This window comes from Pleurodeles waltl, chromosome 2_1 (assembly GCF_031143425.1).
Source record: "Pleurodeles waltl isolate 20211129_DDA chromosome 2_1, aPleWal1.hap1.20221129, whole genome shotgun sequence".
NCBI lineage: Eukaryota > Metazoa > Chordata > Amphibia > Caudata > Salamandridae > Pleurodeles > Pleurodeles waltl.
In genome coordinates this window covers 180193558-180218738 of record NC_090438.1, presented here as the reverse complement: position 1 = coordinate 180218738, position 25181 = coordinate 180193558, and the positions used below count along the sequence as shown (strand labels likewise).

At 43.0% G+C, this 25181-nt stretch overlaps 1 protein-coding gene across 2 annotated transcripts in view; it reads right to left on the bottom strand.

Moving 5' to 3' along the window:
- Positions 1 to 25181, bottom strand: part of LAMP2 (lysosomal associated membrane protein 2) — a 255206-nt gene that overhangs the window by 186289 nt on the left and 43736 nt on the right. For both annotated transcript variants that reach the window (XM_069212088.1, XM_069212096.1), the window contains exon 2: positions 18078 to 18196. In XM_069212088.1, coding sequence (XP_069068189.1) covers positions 18078 to 18196 — 119 coding nt within the window. The remainder of the gene's footprint in view (positions 1 to 18077; positions 18197 to 25181) is intronic.

Sequence of the window (25181 nt, the reverse complement as noted above, 5' to 3'; positions counted from 1 at the left end):
CCCAAACATCATGAGACCTGGGCCCACTAGTTGGTTCAGCCCGACTGGTTCCCACAGTGTCAACCTACAGCCTTTTTGTGCACGCCCTTTCTACCACAAGTGCTCCCGGTGACAATCCCAACACCTCAGGACACCTCTGCACCCAGCCTGCCCAAGGAGAAAAGGACCATAGGTGTCCCCCACATCTCCGAGCATCACGAGACTAGAGCCCCTTGTTGGTGCAGCCAGACTGATTTCCTCCAGTCCCAGCCTCTTCCTGACCACACCATTCCCCACTGAAGTGAATGGGACACCCAACGCCGTAATACATCACTGCCCCCAGATGCCCCGGGGACCGCAAGGTGACCTGTTGGTGTGGCCTTGGACCTTGACCCATTCTCACCTTAAGTTCCAGAGAACAGACCCGCAGGTCGCTGTTAAGTGCCCAAATGCAGTACGTCCCTTCCCCAACCGGGAAACACTACTGCACCCAAAAATTGCGATGTTTCAACTTCTGAAAAATGTACAAATTCATAAAAATCGAAAAGCACTCACCTGATTCCAATAATCTTGGCATGTAAATTCATATTAAAGTATGTGTTATTCTTATAAAACTTGTCTCAGATTTCTTGGAGTGTGTCAATTACTGCCTTTGTGTATGCAATACATGCTTAGCACTACCCACTGATATGTCTAAGTGCTCACCCACATTATCACAAAAGAGCATTTAGTGTGTCGTTTGTGACTCTGCAATTCTTTCACTATAGTTTGCATGGACTCTATATAGTGGACCAAAAAGAGGTACACTGTGTAAAAAGACACCACAAAATAAAATGGACTGACTGTTGAAACTTTTCAAACACTCACCCCAAGTCACAGATCTCGGTTTGATCAATCATTATTTTGCTTGCCACATCACCCCAGTTTGGACCCAGCCATGTGCAAATCAGTCTCGACCCTGCTAACGATAGGAACAATCCAGCCCGACCTGTAAAGCCAGGTCCTCCCTGGACCAGAAACTAGCATCCCAGGGCCATTCTCCGGTTATCACCCCTCATTAGCCAGGCTAGCTTGAATCCAGTTGTGCAGCGAGCAAGGGACCCATGTCTGGGCATACCCTTCCCACTCAGCAGTTATAGTTCACTGAATTAACTGCAACTTATGCCCCTGCCTGGCACTACTTATATCCTCACATATGACATAAATGACATCACTGATGACATACAATCAAAGTGACAATGTTTTATTCATCTTAATGGAATAACCCACTTACAGGACACGTGAAGTCTAAGTCAATAGCATGAAAGATATGTATTTTTCACTGAAGAGACATCTTTTGTGAGGCTCCACAGACAACAGTCTGTAGTTCAGTAAAATATTCTGCAAATGTTAGTGCGATGGGCAGAGTGGCATTCAACTTAAGACATGCTTACAACACTAGTGTGAGCTAAACAATGACTAAGTGGGAAATTCCAAGATCATCATTTTACAATGCAATAAAAAAAAAAAAACGCGAATATCAATACCTTTCAAAAGTCCTTGCTACAGAGGCTGTATGTATACCACTGTACTGCAACTATTTAAAATAGGCACGTGGCCAAATAGTCACCGATGAACTATCTACTGTCAACAGCAGCTTTAAAATTTCTCAGAGTTTTTGGAAAACATGTTGGCTTTAAGCCAGAATATACATTCGACCTAAACTCTACAATACACCTGAGGTGAGCTCAGCCTTAACCTTGTTCTAAACTACTTCAACCCCATCTTTATAGACTTGTAAACCCTGCACCATGTTTCTCATAATTTGACAAGCCTAACAAATTGCCTCTACTATTTGCATGCTTTGGATCCACAAAAGTATACTCAGTGACTATGATGTAAATGCCTGTTGGGCCATCAGTGATGTTATCAATGATGTGTAGGAATAAAGTAAAAACTAACGCCATGCCTTAACGGGAATGCAAGTTACAGATAGCACAGTAAACTATTACTGATGAATTTCATAGTGTTAAAAAATAAACAGTGTTTATCTTATTTCATCACCCAACATCGTCACTTTTACCAGTTTTTTTCAGCATAAAAAAAACAATCTAAGATGGAGTCTACGCCCATGCACAATGGAGTCGAAATGGGAGGAGTCCCTCGATCTCGTGACTCGAAAAGACTTCTTTGAAGAAAAACAACTTGTAACACTCCGAGCCCAACACCAGATGGCGGGATGTGCACAGCATGTGTATCTGCAGCTACACATGCCATGTATCTGCAGCTACACATGCCATCGAGAATATATATATATATATATATATATATATATATATATATATTCGATGGCATGTGTAGCTGCAGATACACATGCTGTGCACATCCCGCCATCTGGTGTTGGGCTCGGAGTGTTACAAGTTGTTTTTCTTCAAAGAAGTCTTTTCGAGTCACGAGATAGATAGATATATATATATATATATATATATATATATATATATATTGTAGGAAGTTGGCTCTGTATGTGCTATTTCAAAGTAAGGAATAGCATGCACAGAGTCCAAGGGTTCCCCTTAGAGGTAAAATAGTGGTAAAAAGAGATAATACTAATGCTCTATTTTGTGGTAGTGTGGTCGAGTAGTAGGCTTATCCAAGGAGTAGTGTTAAGCATTTGTTGTACATACACATAGACAATAAATGAGGTACACACACTCAGAGACAAATCCAGCCAATAGGTTTTGTATAGAAAAATATATTTTCTTAGTTTATTTTAAGAATCACAGGTTCAAATTTAACATGTAATATCTTGTTTGAAAGGTATTGCAGGTAAGTACATTCGGAACTTTGAATCATTTCAATTGCATGTATACTTTTCAAGTTATTCACAAATAGCTATTTTAAAAGTGGACACAGTGCAATTTTCACAGTTCCTGGGGGAGGTAAGTTTTTGTTAGTTTTACCAGGTAAGTACGACACTTACAGGGTTCAGTTCTTGGTCCAAGGTAGCCCACCGTTGGGGGTTCAGAGCAACCCCAAAGTTACCACACCAGCAGCTCAGGGCCGGTCAGGTGCAGAGTTCAAAGTGGTGCCCAAAACGCATAGGCTTCAATGGAGAGAAGGGGGTGCCCCGGTTCCAGTCTGCCAGCAGGTAAGTACCCGCGTCTTCGGAGGGCAGACCAGGGGGGTTTTGTAGGGCACCGGGGGGGACACAAGCCCACACAGAAATTTCACCCTCAGCAGCGCGGGGGCGGCCGGGTGCAGCATTAGAACAAGCGTCGGGTTCGCAATGGAAGTCAATGAGAGATCAAGGGATCTCTTCAGCGCTGCAGGCAGGCAAGGGGGGGCTTCCTCGGGGAAACCTCCACTTGGGCAAGGGAGAGGGACTCCTGGGGGTCACTTCTGCAGTGAAAGTCCGGTCCTTCAGGTCCTGGGGGCTGCGGGTGCAGGGTCTTTTCCAGGCGTCGGGACTTAGGTTTCAGAGAGTCGCGGTCAGGGGAAGCCTCGGGATTCCCTCTGCAGGCGGCGCTGTGGGGGCTCAGGGGGGACAGGTTTTGGTACTCACAGTCGTAGAGTAGTCCGGGGGTCCTCCCTGAGGTGTTGGTTCTCCACCAGCCGAGTCGGGGTCGCCGGGTGCAGTGTTGCAAGTCTCACGCTTCTTGCGGGGAGATTGCAGGGTTCTTTAAAGCTGCTCCTTTGGATAAAGTTGCAGTCTTTTTGGAGCAGGTCCGCTGTCCTCGGGAGTTTGTCGTCGAAGCAGGGCAGTCCTCAGAGGATTCAGAGGTCGCTGGTCCCTTTGGAAGGCGTCGCTGGAGCAGAGTTCTTTGGAAGGCAGGAGACAGGCCGGTGAGTTTCTGGAGCCAAGGCAGTTGTCGTCTTCTGGTCTTCCTCTGCAGGGGTTTTCAGCTAGGCAGTCCTTGTTGTTGCAGGAATCTAGTTTCAGGGAGAGCCCTTAAATACTAAATTTAAGGGCGTGTTTAGGTCTGGGGGGTTAGTAGCCAATGGCTACTAGCCCTGAGGGTGGGTACACCCTCTTTGTGCCTCCTCCCAAGGGGAGGGGGGTCACATCCCTAATCCTATTGGGGGAATCCTCCATCTGCAAGATGGAGGATTTCTAAAAGTTAGAGTCACCTCAGCTCAGGACACCTTAGGGGCTGTCCTGACTGGCCAGTGACTCCTCCTTGTTATTCTCATTATTTTCTCCGGCCTTGCCGCCAAAAGTGGAGGCCGGGGGTGGGCAACTCCACTAGCTGGAGTGTCCTGCGGTGCTGTGACAAAGGGGTGAGCCTTTGAGGCTCACCGCCAGGTGTTACAGCTCCTGCCTGGGGGAGGTGTAAGCATCTCCACCCAGTGCAGGCTTTGTTACTGGCCTCAGAGTGACAAAGGCACTCTCCCCATGAGGCCAGCCACATGTCTCTAGTGTGGCAGGCTGCTGGAACCAGTCAGCCTACACAGATAGTCGGTTAAGTTTCAGGGGGCACCTCTAAGGTGCCCTCTGGGGTGTATTTTGCAATAAAATGTACACTGGCATCAGTGTGCATTTATTGTGCTGAGAAGTTTGATACCAAACTTCCCAGTTTTCAGTATAGCCATTATGGTGCTGTGGAGTTCGTGTAACACAGACTCCCAGACCATATATTCTTATGGCTACCCTGCACTTACAATGTCTAAGGTTTTGCTTAGACACTGTAGGGGCACAGTGCTCATGCACTGGTACCCTCACCTATGGTATAGTGCACCCTGCCTTAGGGCTTTAAGGCCTGCTAGAGGGGTGTCTTACCTATACTGCATAGGCAGTGAGAGGCTGGCATGGCACCCTGAGGGGAGTGCCATGTCGACTTACTCATTTTGTTCTCACTAGCACACACAAGCTGGTAAGCAGTGGGTCTGTGCTGAGTGAGGGGTCTCTAGGGTGGCATAATACATGCTGCAGCCCTTAGAGACCTTCCCTGGCATCAGGGCCCTTGGTACCAGAGGTACCAGTTACAAGGGACTTATCTGGATGCCAGGGTGTGCCAATTGTGGGATCAATGGTACATTTTAGGTGAAAGAACACTGGTGCTGGGGCCTGGTTAGCAGGGTCCCAGCACACTTCTCAGTCAAGTCAGCATCAGTATCAGGCAAAAAAGTGGGGTGTAACTGCAACAGGGAGCCATTTCTCTATATCTATATCTATATCTATATATCTATATATATCTATTAAAAAAACAAAAACAAAAACAAAAAAAAACACACACACACACACACACACACACCACACTTGCACTGTATACTTTCTTAAAAGCATGTTCGTTACAAACACCAATGCTCCAAAAGAAACCTCACTTCAGTAAACATTTATTGTGAGTGAGCGCAACGCTCCGTCCACTCTAATCTCTTTGGGCTTCAAACCACGCCCAATTCCCGTCAGTCACTTACATTGGTTTGTGGGCTTGCCATTTTAAAATCTGCTTGCTTTCATTTGTGAAAGGCATGCATACGTCAGGCCTTTTCAGGTGTTTAGTCCACCTACACAGCAGAGGTAAACTACTAAAAACATGCAAGGCTCGATGTTTTCAGCCTGGGGTCCGGACTACTTTACCTGTTTATTTTCCACAGAGCCATCGTGCTGCATTTTACATAGAGTGATTGCAGAGCGTTTTTGTTTTTTTCCTTCTTTACAATGCTAATAGCTGTAACTCGAGCAAATGCGAGACCCGTTGCATTGAAAATGCTTGTTTTTATTATTGTAGTATCCGTTACTTCACAGGACGTTGGTTATTACATAACATTTTTTTTAAAGCAAGTTTAAAATTAAAATATTGTTTTAATATAACCATCAGCTGCAGGCCTCGCTGCGTTTACCCGCAGCCAGTGGGTGCATATCTGGTTACCCAAAGACTGGTCTGCTTTTTGTTACCCTGCTTACATGGTCTAAGCAATGTGACAAGCTTGAGCCAAGCCAATGATGACGTAGGTCACAGAGACACATAGTGACAACTGGTCGGCTCTAAGTGTTGTAAAGTAGTGCACAGGGAATGAGTGAAATGAAAATATAGCCTCGACGCAGCTGTACCAGGTTCAGTCATCTTTTGGCTCCCTGCTACCATTTTGTACCCTTCTCTGAAGTGTAAAGCCTCACACATATGCCTGTCATCGCAGACAAGACATATGAATAGCTTGCTCAGTGCTGAAAGTTTACACTCCTAAATCCGTACCGTCCACATGTGTATAAAAACATGCATGTGTCTTCACAATATAGACGAGGAGATTCTAGAGAAGAGCAGGAATGGGGAAAAATACCAAGCATTGTGTAGAATCCCAGAACCGATACTAGAGGATGAATGTGTGAGTGAAAGGTTAGGAGGAACCAGTTGCACAGGGCGCTCTGCAAGTCTTCGTAATCTGTCAATGGATACTTGGAAGCAAGGGGTACATGAGTGGCCAAGAGTCCAAGAACACTCCTACCTCCCGCACTGAGAACATGACTGAGTGTTATTACTCCAAACCTTACCTTCACTTCAACCCCACCACGAGAGGATCTGCAGCACAAGGCATGCAGACACCTAACTGTCTTCCCGGTGAAGAATAGAAATTTAGTTGTTGGGATGGGGCAGAAAATGTTAAACAAAAACCCCTGGCAAAAGGGACTCCCATCCAAGCAATGTCAGCTGTATGGAACAAAGCAGGGCGGGGAAAAAACAGTGGGTTAGAATCTCAATGGAGGATGAGAAGTATTTTCCAGAGAAGGGTACTTTTGAGTGTGTAACAGAAGAAGAAAAAAAAAAGAACTTAAAAGCAAGAAGGATACAAATCAAGAAGTGTTTTTTGTGGATTGGGGTGAGGAATCCACCACGCATTGGCACAAGTTTCAAAGAAACCTATGAGACAAAGACAAAATTACCCTTCTGAGGGACAGGGTTAGGACTTCAAGTTAGCAGAAGGAAAGAAGGATATAGCTGAAGGATATAGCTTCCCCATGCTGGCAAATGATGTCAGGGTCTCCCAGCTGAGATACTTGTAAATTGAGCACCACTGTCAATACAGAAAGTTGAAAGAGCTTTGTTGAACTTGTTTCCGTTGCGAACTATTGTATGGTAGTGAAAAAAAAGGAAACGGAGTCACATGAATCTAAGGTGGTGCCTTTTGAAATCCAGTCATTGTAATAGAGGGAGATGGTATGGAGGGACGAGGAAGAGAGAATGAGGAGGAATCGAGGGGTTTCACCCCCCACCTTGCCTTCCAGCCACCACCATTAACTCAAACACCCTCAATTTACTAAGATTCTTCAGTATTTATACTCGACCTTTTAAAAAAGAGCCAGAGAGAAGAAGTCTGTGCTGAAAACATTTATTCCAGTAGATCAAATTGGGCCTTACGTGTGATACACTGTCTGAGAAAAGGCAGTCTCCTGCCTTACAGACACAGATGATGCTAAACGATACCCTTTAAAAGCCTCTGAATTACCTTCCTCGCCTCTGGGATGCCCAAGGACACAACAGCCATTTCTAAACCTTGCGTTTCGCACCACATCACCATTCAAGTCTTCATAACCTGGAGCTCCATTATGGAGCAACACTGAGTCCCACCGCTCCAGCAAAATTTAGGGCACTGTTTGGATAAACTAAGCTGTTAATTACAGAAGTAAGGGGGTTTACATAAATGTGCCAAACAGTGAAGACTATCAACTAGGTTGTGTGACCATTGATAATGATGAAAAAGCGACACGTAAAACTCACGGGTCAAACCTGATTTCTAATATATTTAATAAAGTTCCATCAATCTTAAAATATTAATATGGTAAATCTGGTTACCTTCTAGCAGCTGAGCCTGTGAAGATAAAAGGTAAATTCAATGAAGAAATGTACTCTTATTCCCAGACACCTGTTGCACCCCAGGCAGAAGTGGGACTAGAACCGGTTTTTAGCTCTTTTATTAAGATCAAGTGTTTTAGGGTCCACAGTGAGTGTATGAAAAATGCAACATTCCTATTCTGTCAATCAAAATCCTGGTACAGACACGTTTCTCCCCCCCCACCCCCCATTTTCCTGATCCCAGCTCTGCACATATTTTATCTACTTATCTTTCCAGACAGTGGTAAACTTTTTACAATAGTAAATCTTTGTTCTTAATTGCTGTAGGCTCTGACAGCCACTCTCTCTTCACGGTCTCAGTCTCTGGGTGGGGAGACCGACATGGATTAATTTGCCACAAGGGTTTACCTAGTCAAATCCATCTTCTCTCAAGTGCTCAAGAGGGTTTGGGCACTTTAGTTTTCCCAGAAAGATCTGTACTGTTCCCATATGTTGACTGTTGGCTGCATCGGATTCTTGGACCAATGTAAGATGATTAAGAGGAGTACCTGTATGTTCTCAATGAATTAGTAAAGATAGGGCACACAGCCTCTAATAATTCAATTCAGTTCTCTCAGGCTTTGCTACCTGGAACATTACATCTCTGCAGGGGAGAGGCAGTATTCAGCAAGACACATTTAAGTTCTCCATCTGTTGCCCAGACCAATCGCCATCCCAAAGGCGTGCACAGAATGGAAATGGCAGGGTACAGCAAACAATGGACTTTGTAAAGAAAAACACCTTAGAACATTTGCTTTTGACCAATGAAGCAGACCAAACTTATGTGACTTAAAACCAGAGTTTATTCTCTGCTCCTGTGTTAGGGATACTGGTTTATAACCAGTCATTCATCATGTACGGTCATGACAAAGATGTGTTTCACTTGGGAGTCTGTGCAATGTTATGAAGATAAATAACCTGTTGCCTTCTATTCCTCTACGCTTAATGATTTGCGGCAAGACTGCCATCTTGCTAATGAGCCAAAGCAGAAGCTGTCCACTTTGAGAGGTGAAGGAGATCTGTGAACAGCTGAGAATAGTTTTCAGAGGCTTCCGCAGTGTCTCCAAACATGAAGCAGCAGTGCAGACTGGGTCTTCTTGCGTACGGAGCCCAGATTCAACACCCCAAACTTCACTCGTTGAATTTGGCTGCTTGGCTCCTGAACTCATACAATATTGCCACCATAACCTTCCTCACGAACGCCTGAATGTGTTCAGACACCAAACTACACCCTACTAGAAATTTTTCAAATGGAAGAGGCTGTGCATCTGGTGCTCTCAGAACACCACTTCCCTCACTTGTCAAGAAGAGGCAGTTCTTCCATATCCTCTACATTTGACTAATATAAACCTTCAATTCTTCTGTTGCGAGATACACTCTCAATCACAGATTACTGAAAATTTCCTTTTTCATAGTACCTGTGTAAGGAAATGCCTCCTTGGCATGGTTAACTCCCAACTTTTTGCCTTTGCTGGAGGCAAAGTAATGATTTGAAAGTGTGCTGGGACCCTGCTAACCAGGTCCCAGCACCAGTGTTCTTTCCCTAAACTGTACCTTTGTCTCCACAATTGGCACAACCCTGGCAATCAGGTAAGTCCCTTGTAACTGGTACCAAGGGCCCTGATGCCAGGTAAGGTCTCTAAGGGCTGCAGCATGCCTTATGCCACCCTGGGGAACCCCCTCTCAGCACATGCACACTGCCTCTCAGTTTGTGTGTGCTGGTGGGGAGTAAATGACTAAGACGACATGGCACTCCCCTCAGAGTGCCATGCCAACCTCGCACTGCCTGTGGCATAGGTAAGGCACCCCTCTAGCAGGCCTTACAGCCCTAAGGCAGGGTGCACTATACCACAGGTGAGGGAATATGTGCATGAGCACTATGCCCCTACAGTGTCTAAGCAAAACCTTAGACATTGTAAGTGCAGGGTAGCCATATAGAGTATATGGTCTGGGAGTCGGTCATACACGAACTCCACAGTTCCATAATGGCTACACTGAAATCTGGGAAGTTTAGTATCAAACTTCTCAGCACAATAAATGCACACTGATGCCAGTGTGCATTTTATTGTGAAATACACCCAGAGGGCATCTTCGAGATGCCCCCCGAATACATACCCGACTTCTATGACCAGTTTTTGCCAGGCTGCCACACACCAGACATGTTGCTGGCCACATGGGGGAGTGCCTTTGTCACTCTGTGGCCAGGAACAGAGCCTGTACTGGGTGAAGGTGCTTCTCACCTCCCCCTGCAGGAACTGTAACACCTGGTGGTGAGCCTCAAAAGGCTCACCCCTTTTGTTACAGTGCCCCAGGGCATCCCAGCTAGTGGAGATGCCAGCACCTCCGGCCACTGCCCCCACTTTTGGCGGCAAGGCTGGAGGAGTTAATGAGAAAAACTAGGATTAACCCACCAGTCAGGACAGCCCCCAAGGTGTACTGAGCTGAGGTGAACCCTGCCTTGAGAAATTCTCCATCTTGGGTTTGGAGGATTCCCCTAATAGGATTAGGGATGCCTTTCTCTCTTTCCCTCCCACCCCCCCCCCCCACAGGGAGGGAGGGGAAACAGAGGGTCTAGCCACCCTCAAGGACAGTAGCCATTGGCTACTGCCCTCCCAGACCTAAACACACCCCTAAATTCAGTATTTAGGGGCTCCCAGATCCCAGGAAATCAGATTCCTGCAACCTGAAGAAACAAGGACTGCTGACCTGCAAGCCTGCAAAGGAGGAAGACGACAACTGCTTTGGCCCCAGCCCTACCAGCCTGTCTCCAACTTTGAAAACCTGCTCCAGCGACACATGCGACAGGGACCAGCAACCTCTAAAGCCTCAGAGGACTGTCCTGGACTAAAGGACCAAGAAACTCCAGTGAACAGTGGCCCTGTTCAAAACCAGCTACTTCTTTGCAACAAAAGAAGCAACTAGAGTGACAGCGGGGTTCCTCCATTGTTTCCTACCTGACACCGGACGCCTGCTTTGCACACTGCACCCGGCCGCCCCTGTGCCGCTGAGGGTGTGTTTGTGTGCCTACTTTTGTCAGAACTGAGACTAGTAAGTGTTTTACTTACCTCCTAATCTAACCTTTACGTACCGCCCCCAGGAACTGTTGATTTTTGCACTGTGTCCACTTTGAATGAAAGCAATATCACATACGTTCTTTGTAAAAATGGCAATAAGCTATTTTCAAAGTTCCTAAAGTATCTAAGTAAAGTACCTTACATTTAAAGTATTAACTGTAAATCTTGAACCTGTGTTTCTTAAAATAAACTAAGAAAATATATTTTTCTATATAAAAACTATTGGCTTGGAGTAAGTCGGAGTGTGTGTGTTCCTCATTTATTGCCTGCGTGTACAACAAATGCTTAACACTACCATCTGATAAGCCTACTGCGCGACCACACTACCACAAAATAGAGCATTAGAATTATCTAAATGTTGCCACTATCTTACCTCAAAGGGTAACCCTGGGACTCTGTGCACACTATTTCTTACTTTGAAATAGTATATACAGAGCCAACTTCCTACAACCTGTGGTCAAGTAATTTGTAGAGGCTATTAGGAAGCTATACCCTCCACTCAGGAGAACATCCCCCTCCATGGGAGTTAAATACTGTACTTTCTCACCTAATAGGTCCTCCCTATGAACCCATTCATAAGGCCTTTCTCCAGCTTCTTTCCTGGAATGCTTCCTTATTGGTCACCATAACTTCTGCTTGCAGAGTTAGATACAGGCCCTATGTTCCAATAAGCCTTACACAATGTGCTAAAACATAGTGATGAGGACCCATCTGAAATTCCTTCTGAAAGTAGTCTCAGGTTTTCTTATCATACTATTTCATTGTCTACATTTTTCCCCCCCCCCAGACTCCAATTTCCCCTGCTGAAAGATCCATCCATACTCTCGAATTAGGAAGATGTTGAAGGTCACCCTAGATAAAAGGTGAAAACATCAAGCAGTCAGACACTTTTTGCTAACTATGGTGCTTTACGGATAGGTTTGACAACTTTGAAACAACCCTTGCCTAGATGGATCGCCTCCTACATAATCCTTTATTATCAAAAGGCCAACAAAACCCTGCCTGGAAGACCTAGCATCCATTCCACTAGTGGTAATACAGGTGCTGCATTAGTTAGAAACAGTCCAATTACTGAGATGTGCAAAACTGTTTTGATCCGGATGAGAGGGCAGATGATCAAGTTGAGCAAGTCTGAGAAATTTGTTTACTTAATTACACTATTCCCTTTTATCTCCTCCCTCAAGGAAGTATTAGGCACCAGCTGGCTAAACTGTTGAGTGACCATCAATAGAGCTTTCCTGAGGGAGAAGGAATGGATTCTTCCCTGAAATCCTAGTTCTCGCTTGAGGGAATCGCCATTGAAATCATAATTAGCCCACCCCGAGAGAAAAGATAAGTATAACTCAGTACTGCTAATTTGTTTGTCAGAAAGAACTGAGTAAACAGCCACGTACAGGGCATGATGAGACACTGGAGGTCAAGGTATCCTTAAAAGGTGCAGAGTCCCATTATCATGGTCTTCACTGATGCAGCCTACACATCTACACTGCAATATAATTCCCTGTCTTACTTTAAAAAGAAGTAAGAAGTTTGTGAATAGCTTGATTTTGTCTTTCAAATTCATATCATATGTAGTGGACTAGGATGTGAAACAATATTTTAGAAAATAATGAATACACTAAAGAGTATACGGGAGTAGAGTATGTCAACATGTGGGAATATTTTGTGACGAAAACAAGCTGCGAGATGTAATACGAAGTCCAGCCTGAAAATGGGTGTTCTCCAAATTTGTTATCGAAATAAGGAAATGGTGAACAGTGACTAACCCAAATGACGCTTTGGATGCTAACATTCAATTAGATCTCAGGACTAGTCTACTAATTGCGGGGGATTTAATATAGTTGTGGCAGTGTTGGAATGAAGGCAATAATGCCAGGATGACCAAAAAAAAAAAAAAAAAGTGCAATGTTTTCAAATAGTGAAATGTAATGAATTAGGATATTCAGCAATATACTATAAGTTAGTTTTTAATTGAAAAATATACCCAATATCACATTAGTCATATCCACCCTGTAGTATGGGACTTTAAACACTACAGTGCGAACCATTATTAAAAATGTAATAGGAAGTGTGTCCACTAAAATGAGACTGTAGACCGAGCCTAAGTGACACTGCTCCTTTAAGGATTCCACAAGCAGTCAGTTTCCCAACATGCTCTACAGAAAAGCTCATTCCTTTTACTGGCTCACTGAGAAGTATTTCATAACTTCTAACATTTCAGAAGGTTATTTGTAGACTGAGAATTCATAATGTACAATATCAACTTGGAAAGGCGTGCCTACAATCTGTCAGAATCTAGATTTTATAATCAAATACGATTTTTTTTTATTGGAAAATATGCATTTTTGATTCAAAAACTGGGTCAAAACAGGCTACAAAAAAAAAGTGTTCCTGAGATGCGGCATTTCCACACAACAACCGTGCTAATGAGACCATTTTGGCTACTGATTTTATCAACCCCTGCAGCATAAAGGGTAGAGTCGGAGCCACTAACATTCTAACATGTGATCTACAGGTCACATTTTGGAAATAAGAGTGAAAAAACTAATCACAGAACTACTACCTTACTAAAGGTGTGGGTTAAAAACATTGTTCAGCAAGCCTTGCATTTAAAAGCAATTTTAACGTCATAAAAAAAAAACATTAAGAACAAACATAGTGGAATAGCGGTTACTAAAGAGAAACATGAAGCTGTTCAAAAACAAAGGCCAACAATTGAGACATTGTTTATGTACTGGAAACTATGCAGCATAAATCCAGCTAGGGCTTAATAGCAATGGCTGAGGGGAGGAATAATTTAGGATTGTAGAAAATATACCATAACACTATTAAGATGATAAAAGGAGTCATTCACATAATATCATTCAATTGAGAAAATACACAAGATGGGAAAACAAGTATAGGGCACGTTTTGGGCAAAGAGCACAAGAGTGATAAGAGCAGCCATGAACACAACCTAAGGTTAGAAGTACTGTAGTAGCTTAGTCCGAGCTACCTTTGGCTAATTGATGGTCAGTCATGTCCTTCAGCACTTAGCGCCCTAACACATCTTGCATCCCTCAAGTCAGGAGACCTAGGAAAGCTAAGGGGTGGTGGGGTGGAGAAGTAGGAAATGAGTAACCATCAGTCCCCGCTCTAACTCTTGCCAACCAGCAGGAGTGGATAATTTACCCTGGGCCTAGAATCCCGAAGGAAGCTACCATGATTCTAACAATGACAGGGCCCAACTACATACAGTGGGAGCATAGGATAGCCCACACAGAAGAACAGAATGTGGTGGCACAACTAGATGAAAAATGATAGACAAATGAATTGCGGACCGATGCTTACATTTCAGTATGAAGATCAACGTCTGAATAGGAGCAGTAAAAAAAATGAGGAGTTTAGGAAGATGAATACTTTAAGACAGATGATTAAAGGATTAGTTGTGGTGGTTGAAAGATTAAAGGATGTGCCCTCGCCAATCACAATGTCAGTCATTTTAGATGTCAGTGACGTTATCAATGTACTATGTGAGAACATAAGCAGTGCATGGTGAGAGCAGGTTATGGGTACTTCAGTAAACTAACTGTCAAATTTCAGTCGTTTCAATTTATAATAACCTGGAATTTTACGGGGGGAAAAAAAAAAAAAAGATATAATCTATCTGGAATTCTCTCCTTACTGGGAACCAAGTAACCCACTGTAGAACTTCACTGCCTCCGGGTAGTGAGGCAGAGCAGTGCCAGGCCTACTTCCGAGAGGTGGTGCAGAGTAAAAATCAGCATTCTCCAACATGCAACACCAACACTCAAATTATTTTCCAGTTAGAGCTTCTTTTTAAAAAAGAAGAAGTACATTACAAAAATTCTAATACTACGCATTATATTACAAATATGTACATTCAGTACATGTAAATAGCTATAGTGACACCCTCAAACCACATTCGAGCCCAGTGGGTCATGACCCCTATAATAATCCCTCCATGTATCCCAGATGCAACATCACAATACAACGGAGCGCCATGTTAAATAAGACAGGCCAATTGGCTTTGTCAAGGGGTGCCCACATCAATATAGAAGGCAAACCTATTGGTTTTGTCAAGAGGTCACTATCTTAATAAAACAGTAATCACATTGGAGGATTCAGCCTAAAAACCAATAGCATCGAAACCCATTCTCAAAGACATCCATTAATACCAAGCACTGTAACATGTGTCAATAAATCTTCAAATAAAGGAATTTTATTCAAAACAGTCACTTTTTTTCAGTATTCCTCAGACCATGTAATGCAGCCACAAGATAAACCACAAGGAGCCCATGCAATCCTCAGGTGAAGAACAAAAGCTCCAGCTCTAGACTTGCTTAAAACATAATAAACCGTTCTTGGGGTCATGTCTTCTAGACCCCAGGAAACAAAGGCTTACTTCTCACATTTAGTTGGATTCTGCTGCAGTCACCACACAACTCTGAGAACATGTTGTTAGTGCTCCTGCCCCCACAAAATATACACAAAGGGCACTCCAGGATGGGAGCAGTGAATTTACAACTGGCTGCTTTGCTTTACCTCTTGCAGGTTTTTTAAAATCCCCTTTTAGTGGGGGTGCCTCAGTTCCATCCAAGACATTGTTGCCTTATTTTTTTTATTTTTTATTGTGAGGTTGTTAAATCAGATGAACATGTGGGTAATCCCTCTCCCCTGTATTAGGACTCCCGCTACCCAGGTCCACATGGGGAGGGAAGGAACAGCCTGGAAAGACCACCCCCATCCCCTCCCCCACACAGAAAAATCTAGAGCACCTTTTGGATGTAACTGAGCTCAAAAGAGCACCTCCCACTTTGTATTATTATTATTATTATTATTACACCCCCAGTAGTCCAGCACAACTGCAAAATGGAAAAACGTAAAAAGGATTCTCATTTTGATACTAAGGGAAGTATGCAAGGATATCCCTTACCCTGCCCCCTCATGTCATTTAAAAAAATATATATTATCAGGACAGGGTACCAAGTTCCCATAGTAGAGTAATCACTGAAGCAACATTTCTGTTGATTTTATGTTATGTAGATCTGTAGAACACAGTATCATCTGTAATGTATCCTCGCATTGAGGCCGCTTTCAAGATAAACACAGCTTTCTGCAAATGTGGTGTAATGGTGTTCAGCCATTTTGGCTGTAGCACTTTTTAAAATTCCCAAATGAAACTGCATATGAAAAATGTTTTGGGACCATCCCCCAAACCCCTTTTTCTTAGCACCACCTTGACATCACACTGAAACATTCCACGAAGGAGCTGATGTGCACTAACTTTTTGGGGAAAGTTTTATGACTATTCGGCATGCAATACCAAAGTAAATAAAAGAAAAGAAAAAAAAAAAAGAAATCTGCCTATGGAAATGCTAACCTAACTATAACCACAAAGTGGCAAATAGATCTTGACCCAGCAGCCATAGCACTGAAGTGGACTAAGTTTCAGGCACAAGTTACTTCACACTCCCAGTGAAGACAGCCAATGGCTGACGTGGGTAGAAGCACGATCGGTATGGCCACTGAATAGATCAATGTACAGAAGGGGGGTGACCACAGCAGCTGGAAAAATGATGAGGGGAAATACAATGCAGCAGGAAAAATGACAAAATAAGCAATAAATTGAAGTGGGGGAGGAGACAAAAGCAGGTTAACAATTAATTTAATGCAAAACAAATCTGCAATAATGGGAACATTGCTTAGCTACACAAAGACAAAGAAAGTTGTACAAGAGGAAAACGATCTTTAGAAAAGGATATTGCTTGAAAACAAGTACATAGAAATAAGCAAATTCAGCCAAAAAAAAAAAAAAAAACCTACATCTCTTTGCTACAACTATCTCTAACAAAATGTTGTAAAGAAGCGATTAAACCAGTCCATCATTTAATGGACTGCTGTAGGGATAGATATCAGAGACAGGTAAACTGTTGGTGCGCTTAGGAGCTGTACCCCCTAAGACACTGGCTTTCCAGACATTCAGTTTTTAGTTTATGGAGCAATAGTACGCTTGTTAACTGTTTGAGAGGCAGCCACTACCTTATGAGCTACTACAGATTGTTCTCACTTTTGGTGGAAGACATGGATTGATATTCTGGTGATACAAAATGCTTCTCCCGATGACTCAAAGTACCTCATTGATCCTGCAAGGTAACTGGGAGGAGAGACTTGGTAGGCAGCTGAGAGAACGAAATTAGAACAATTACTTGAGTAGCTACAGAGTATCTAGGAACACCTGTTTCAAGTACATGCAGAGGAACTATCTGCACGCTACATACCTCACAAACTAAGCAATATTATGAGGAAAGACAAGAAATGCCCCAGTTATGCACCTGTTGATGCCGGCTTTATACACATGTTCTGGAGCTGCCCCTCGATTTCCCACTTTTGGTAAAAGGTTAGGGCCGAATTAGACTTGACACTAAATAGGGCAATTTGGACAATAAAGAAATATGCCTGGTGAGCTTACATACTCATCAGAAACTGAAGGTGAGCAACAGATTCTTGGACTTTGCACTGGATTCTGCCCGGAGAGAGACTGCAATGAACTGGTGGTCCCCAGAGGGCCTGCCTCACAGCAAATAGGACACGGAAGGGGAGAAGTGGTTAAAGATGGGGGAAATCACCTATGTGATCTGATTGGGATAGAGGGAAACCTTATAAGCCAATGGCAGATAACTGAATGGGCAGAGTCACAACCTTAACCAAGATCGAGGACTACGTCCTTTATGGGTCTCGTATCAATTGGAATAAATGTGGCGGAGGTCCTTCCCCCCCACCCCCAACCATAGACAGAGAGGAAGTTTGGCTTTCAAACCTAGGAGTCTAAGGACTTTGATGTTTTGCATATGACAATTTGTAAACAGAGCACCCGAAAAAGATTATACAACTGGGCTCCACAGGCTGTTACAAAACGTTATGTTACTTTGGTTTAACCACCAAATTCCAACATGATTTGAGGATTAGACATGGTAAATGATAAGGTACAGACAATACACGATGCTCAGTGTATTCACATTAAAGCTTGTAAGTCTAGGCGATGCTCATTATTGCTGGAGCCTCAAAATGGCTGTAGGATAACTGGTTAAAAAAATAAAAAATAAAAACCACACATGTAATAAGTTGTTTAAAGTAAAAAAATAAAAAATAAATAAAAAAAAGAGGCCATCATGAAGAAAGCATGCTTCAAACACTAAAGATGTTATGAACTTACAAAGCTACCGTTATTGGTTTCATACTGTATTGTGATGTTCAGCATAATATTGGCGTACAAACAGGTCTGATTTGACTCGTCTTTCACTGCAACCTCCCACGCTTTTGACTGCAGAACTCCTGCAAACAGAAATAGACACAGATTAAAAACAGAGCTGCAAATTAATCAAAGACAAAGCGTCAAAGTGCGTATGTAATCACAATGAGGTTTATGGCCCAAGTTTCCAGTCAGACATTATTACACCCCACGTTTGCCATACTATATCAGAGGCTACCAAGAGCATGGGAGCAAAAACACTGCAGAGATTAAGGGTCCGATTTAAAGTTTGGTGGTAAAAGAAAATCTTCATTGCTGGGGGGGACGTGCTGAACCCAGAGGGTAGGCCACCGGCAGTACTTCCCACGACAACAAGGTAAGGTGGAGGAAATTGAGGCGGATGGTAATCTGGATCAAACAATTTCTACAGGAGAGTTTCCATGAACGCACATTTTGAAATCAGGCCCCAAGTGAGGTTTCTCGAAACTCCTGCACAGGAAAATTCTATTCTTAAGAACTGCTTCAGCAGAAGTCTGGCTCAAAATAAAGTTTCCAGAACTAAAATTGTACTCAGTTTGTCTGGAGCAATGCAGAGTTTGTGCATAAAATCACATATGCCCTGCACTGCTAGTACTTCCAATCAGTGCTGTCACTGCTGGGTTCAGGTCAGTACTGCGACAAGAACGTACCAAGGATTCACTGCTGACAGCCGTTTTTAAATATAAATATCTAAAGTGTCACATTTCACAAGAGCAATATAAACAGCACTGAGGATGCAACCACAGTCTACTCATCAAGTTCTACACCGATTAGCTGCATTCTTTTCTTACAAGCACATAAAATTCCTAAGCTTCAAAATGGAAGATATCTTGAAATTCAACTAAAAACGTTGTAATGTCCTGCCATGACAGTGGACTTGATTGTGTTAGTCAGCCCTCCATGTTATGTCTGTCGCCCTGTGAGTTGGCGTCCGCCGCTTTTGGAATGTTGGGGAGGGTGCACAGCGTGTGGACGGGTGGGGGGGGGGGGGGGGGGGAGGATTAAAATACTGTGAGGAGAGAGACCGCAATAAAGAAGCTTTTTACTTAGGTCCGTGTGCCTAGTCATCACACCTTAAATTGGCGACGAGTGCAGAGAAACCATTGAAGTAATCGCTGCTTCACTTCAAACTTCAATAGCTGGAAGCAGTGCTGTATCCACAGCTTCCGAAATGCATCGTAATTCAGTTATCGGTTTGACGAGGTAAGAGGAGCATCTTATTCTAAAAACCTCTATGAACACACCCACTTAATCCTCAAAGACTTTCTACTGCCACGAAAGATCCCTTGGCACCACCTCAAGCAGTCCCTGGGAGATGTTCATCCACAGAGCTAGAGGAATTAACCCATTACATTCACTGAACGTATTAATATGTTATATACTAACTAACCACTGGAGGGGAACAGATCCTTAAAGATACAACTAAAAGTTCCAACTACAGAAAAACTACAAGAATAAGAAGTGCATTTAAAGGACTACTGAAAATATATTGTAAGAGTCATCCCAGTAAATTAGAACTAAAATGGCTGGCATAATGAATGCTGTGGCAATGCCTAGAACCTTTTTAGAAGTGCCAGGACCACCTACAGAAAGTTGGACACAGTGGATCAAACTTTTTGAAAAACACTTGGAGGCTATAGATGGAACCAAGTAGGAGCCAGCAAGAAAGCAAGCCATGATGTATAATTGTCTAGGAGTTGAAGGAAAATTTGACCACATAAACCCAGTTGAGAAGGAGGAAGAGGAAGACCAAGAATGGGATGTGTTCATTGAAGCAAAAACTAGAAAGAAAAAACTATTTTGATACAACATTGAGTGTCATTATGGAAAGATACAACTTTTACTACTGCTACCAAGGGCCTGGAGAACCAACTGAATCTTATGTTGCAACACTAAGGATGCTGGCCACAACATGCTCATCCAAAGACAGACGAAATGTTCTGTGACCAAGTAGTAATGCGCACCACTTGTGTTCAAGCACAAGCAAAACTATTACTACGTCATCATAATCCTAGTTTGGAGAAGATAATATCATCTGTGAAGATTATAGAAAGGTCTGCACAGGGAGTGAAATTGCTGCACAAATCTGATTACCATCTTGTGGAGGTCAACCTAATTCACAACGAAGCAGCATCTGTGAATCACTCAAAAAAACAAAAAACCCACACACAGAGTGGTTCAAAGGCAAGCAAAAGAAAATCATGGTATCGCTGTGGATCAAGTTCCCACTTGGCGTCAAGCAAGAAGTGTCCTGCTACTGGAAAAGTTTGCAAAGGATGTGGAAAGTTGGAACATTTCCTAAAAGTTTGCAGAACATCTCGCATAAAGAAAGTCTTCAAAGTAGAAGATTCTAAATCAGAGGAAGACTCAGATGACAGTGAAATGATGGAAAATGTAGTGTTACTAGTGGCCATCATGAACAAGGAAGACTTAGGGAACCAACCCAAGTGTAGTGTGCATGCGAATGTGAATGGGGAATGTGTGGAGATGCTAGTTGACACAGGATCCAGAACAACAATGTTATCAAAGGACACTTACAAAACACCTAAAATGCAAAGCACCATTACATGCTAGCAGGATCGTTCCAGGAGTGTTCAATGCAGAGTTGATGTTCAAAACAAAAAGTGCCTCAAAAGTATTCGGAGTAGACTACAACGTCAACATCATTGGTTGGAGCAACAGAAACTAAAGATTATGATTAATCCATGTCAACCTCCTTATATGTTCAGCATCCAAAAAAATCAGTTTAGAAGCTATCCTCGAAGAGTACAAGATGGTGTTCCCTGGAAAACTTGGATGCTTAAAAGAACTTTAAAACCATAATACAATTCTAAAAAAAAAAAAAAAAAAAAAAAAACCCCACACACACACACACACCACACCAACACAACGTGTAAGAAATATACTCGTCAGCCCACTCCAAGGTCAAAGATATTTTAAAGAGTTGGTGTGACAATGGAGTAATATAACCCGTCAACGCATCGGAATGGTTATCACCTGTGGTCCTAGCTAACCACAAAAAAAAAAAAAAAAAAAAAAAAAAAAAAGGAAGAAGAAGATCAATCAGTTTATGCATTGATCTTCGCAACTCAACCACCAGGTGGTAGCCGATTGTCAACCACTGTCTCTAATAAATGAAATGGTGATGACCTTGGAGAAAGCGAAGATATTCACAACTCTACTTCAGTGAGGCTTATCACCAAGTACAATTGGAGGAGGGCTCAAAAGTTTATACAGCATTTGTTGCTCCTGAAGGAGCTTCCAAGTTTTGCAGACTACCATTTGGGATATGCTCGCATCAGTGGTCTTCCAGCACATAATGAACCAACTTTTTTGACATAGAGATGTAAGGTTACAGCGAAACAGAAGAGCACGTGCCTATTTTATAGAAAGTTTTACAAAAGATCCAAGACAGTGGTCTATTGTTCCAAAAAGACAAATGTAAAATTTTCAATGGAACGGTAGAGTACCTCGGACACCTCATTGATAAGCATGAAGTTAGACCTAAGCCATCCTTGATATCTGCAATTTCAAAGTCGTCAACCCAAAGTAACAAGGAAGAACTCGCATCGTTTTCGGGCATGTGTGAATTTCACTCTAAAAATTCATACAGAATTATGCAACAAAATTTGAACCACTGTGAAAATAAAAGAACGTGGAATTTATATGGGATGAAACATATGAACATAGCATGAAGGACAAAAAAAATAAATACCTTGAACTAGTATGATGTCTGCAGTCCTTCAATGAAAAATTACAAAGCATTGTGACCACCGATGCTAGCCAGGTGGGTTTGGGGGCAGTGCTCAGCCAAAGAACACTTGAAAGAGAAAAAAGCATGGTCTTTCAATCACGAAAGCTGAGAGGTGCAGAGGCAAAGTACTCAGTAATTAAGAGTGAACTGTAAGCATGTGTCTGGGCAGTTACAAAGTTTAAAAGGGTTTTTGGGGCAAGGAGCTCATTTAGTTAGCATCTTCAAAGGGAAAGGTTCTAGCAAACATACCACAAGAATAGCAAAATTAACATGTAAATTGTAAGAGTACCAATTCAAAATGGAGCATGTTTCTGGCAGAATGAATGTTTCAGCTGACTACTTGTTGCATACTCCATGTGATAATGATTTTGATTGTGAAGATGTGTGACGATTTGCTTGTTGCATGTTTGATAGTGAAGAAGCAAGTGGTGCTATCAAACAAGAGTGGCGGAAGGCCGCTAGAAATTACAATGTGTTTGTAGAAATACAAAAGTATGTGATTGAAGGTTGAACGCGTTAAAAGTCATTGAATAACATTGCAACCTTAATGGAAAATGAGACATCACCATTGTTGAGGAGGTTCTCCACCACGGAGAAACCCTGATTGCACCAGTGTCATTAAAAAGTAAATTGATTGCTCATGCCCATGAAGGTCACGTGGGAATGACAGGAACTAAACAAAAGCTTAGGGAAAGATATTGGTGGCCAGCCATGAAACGCAATGTAAACATATTGGTCAGTCAATGTTCCATTTGTGCAAAAGTAGACAAAACTATGACTACTCACTGGTGCCCCATGCCATCCATAGAGCTACCTGAGGGTCCCTTGATAAAAGTTGGAATCTACTTTGACCAATGAACATGTTATCCCTACACATGCGTTGCGCCATTGTTATTCTAGACTATTTCAGTAAATGGTTTAAAGTTAAGTTTGTACCACAACCCACCACATCTGAAGTGATAATATTTCTGAAGGAATTATTTTGTAGAGAGGGTTTCCCACATCAGTTAGTCTGACAATGGAGTGCAGTTTTTCCCAAGAAATGGTTGCATTCCTGAAGGTAACATAGAACATTTATGATCTTCCTTATATCACCCCTAAAGCAATGGGCAGGTAGAGCGAGCCAATCACCTCGTCAAGTAAACCATTCTAATGGGATTAAGATCTCATGTTCCTATCGAGGCGGCCCTTAGGACCAGACTATGGTCACATTGCACCACTCCGCACAACACCATGGGTAGAACACCCTTCAAGTTGCTCAGGGGTAAATTAGCTATCACACAGTTGCAGTCATACTGCAGTTGCAGACATACGTCAAACACACATGCCTGCCAACTACAATGCTAGGAAGGCAGTCAAGAAAATGAATGCGTGTGCTGGTGATTTGGTAAGAGTGAAGTATCGAAAGAAGGGAGCCTATATGAGCAAGTACAGTGAACCAAGACGTGTAGTTAAGACCAATGGCACTGCTGTTTTATTAGACAATGGTCAATGGATCAAACGCGGTTGGAGTAAGATTGTCAGAACCAGTCACAGACCATGAAGTTGTTCATAGTGATGTGCCTGAATCCAACGGGAAAAAAAAAACAAAGCGCAGTGAACAATGCAAAACAAGCTACGCCAGTGATTCAAACAGTAACCCTTCTGACATGTCCAACTGTGACTGTACCTGATCCAAAGGGTACTGTAACAACCAGAAGAACCATTTTACCACCCTTCAGGTTCAAATATTGAATTAATTGTTGTAAAAAGGGAAAATATGTAATGTCCTGCCATGACAGTGGACTGCATGGCGTTGCTAGTCAGCCCTCCGTGTTGTCTGTCCCTGCCTTGACTGTCACCCAGTGTGTCTGTGCATGCAGTGTGTGCCGCGCGCTGCTTTTGGAATGCTGGGGAGGGCGCGCCACGTGCGGACGGTTGGGGGGCATGGCGTGAGGAGAAAGACAGCAATAAAGAAGCTTTGTACTTCACTCAGTGTGTCGCGTCATCACAGAAGGTGCAATTAAGTTAAGAAAAAGGTGAAGGGGGGGGGGTCCAAAACACAGTTCTTACAGAGTCCCACATTATTAACAATAAATAAGCATTCTAGAATGCACCTTTGATGGCCTCTGCTTGATGGTCTGCAAAGCAATATGAAGAGGTGCTAGCCACAGGAATTATTCTCTGTTGAACAGAGTTTGAAAAGTGTTCTTGGGGTGGGGAGTAGTGAAGCACAAGGCAAAAGGCATACACTTGTCACGCAGGCCTCCCTCCCGCTGGTTCGAGGGCATGGGCATAAAGCAGTGTCTTACCGACATCTCAAGATACACAGCACTCCGTTCCTGCACTCTCCCTGACATGAGCTCATGCCTTCCCATTTTACTGTAATTGTAAAGAAAACATTTGACTTGTGAGTAGTTACTTTGGAATGGTCTGTGCTGCTCCAGCCCACTCATGATGTTAAAGGGTCCATCGGGTGAAAGATTTCACAATGAAACTTCAAAACAAAGAAGGTTTGGTTAAAAAAATAAAAAAACGATTTGGAAGGCCTACTATGGCACCAGAGGCTATGCAGGGCTGCTTGGAAAACTTTTCCTCATTGTATAACCCCTATAAAGCACAATCCGTGCTCGACCACAAACTCAAAATTCACCACAAATGTTCTGTTTCAATCCTTTCTACCCCCATGCAACACAGACTGCATAAACTCTTTGTTTCTGGTGGCAAAGCACTTCTGCAGCAAAACTGTTTTACTAGTGAACTGCACCATGTCCGCTGCGGAACAATGGGCGAGAGTGGAGTGGATCACTCTCAGGCATGTGTGAGAAAGTGGAATCTTAGTTGAAGTGGATGCTAGTCATCTTCAAGTAATAATGGCCCTATTCCTTACTAGGTACAGTTAAGTCTTAATGAACAACTCACCTTAGTTAATGCCTTATAAAGTACACAATCTAGCCACAGATTCCTTACTTTAGAGTCTAATGCTTAGAATAATCTCCAGGTATCAGACTGGATATGGAAAATCTTGAGCAGTAATTCTGTGCACCAGTAGGTGACGTCAAACAGCCCGCGTAGGTGCCGCACATGCTGGAAGCGACATGTGGTGCTTATATGTGAGGTGCCCATATGTGCGCCACCCCGAGGGCACCGACTGACTATGTGTGTTAAAAGCACAAACTGCAGAGACACGTAAAGGTTTTGACCAGTGAGCAGATTCAAAGGGCCAAAGACCTTTTTAAGGTGGGGAAAAAAGACCAGTTCGCAGAACAGGGAGTGTCAGTAAGAAATCTGCAGCT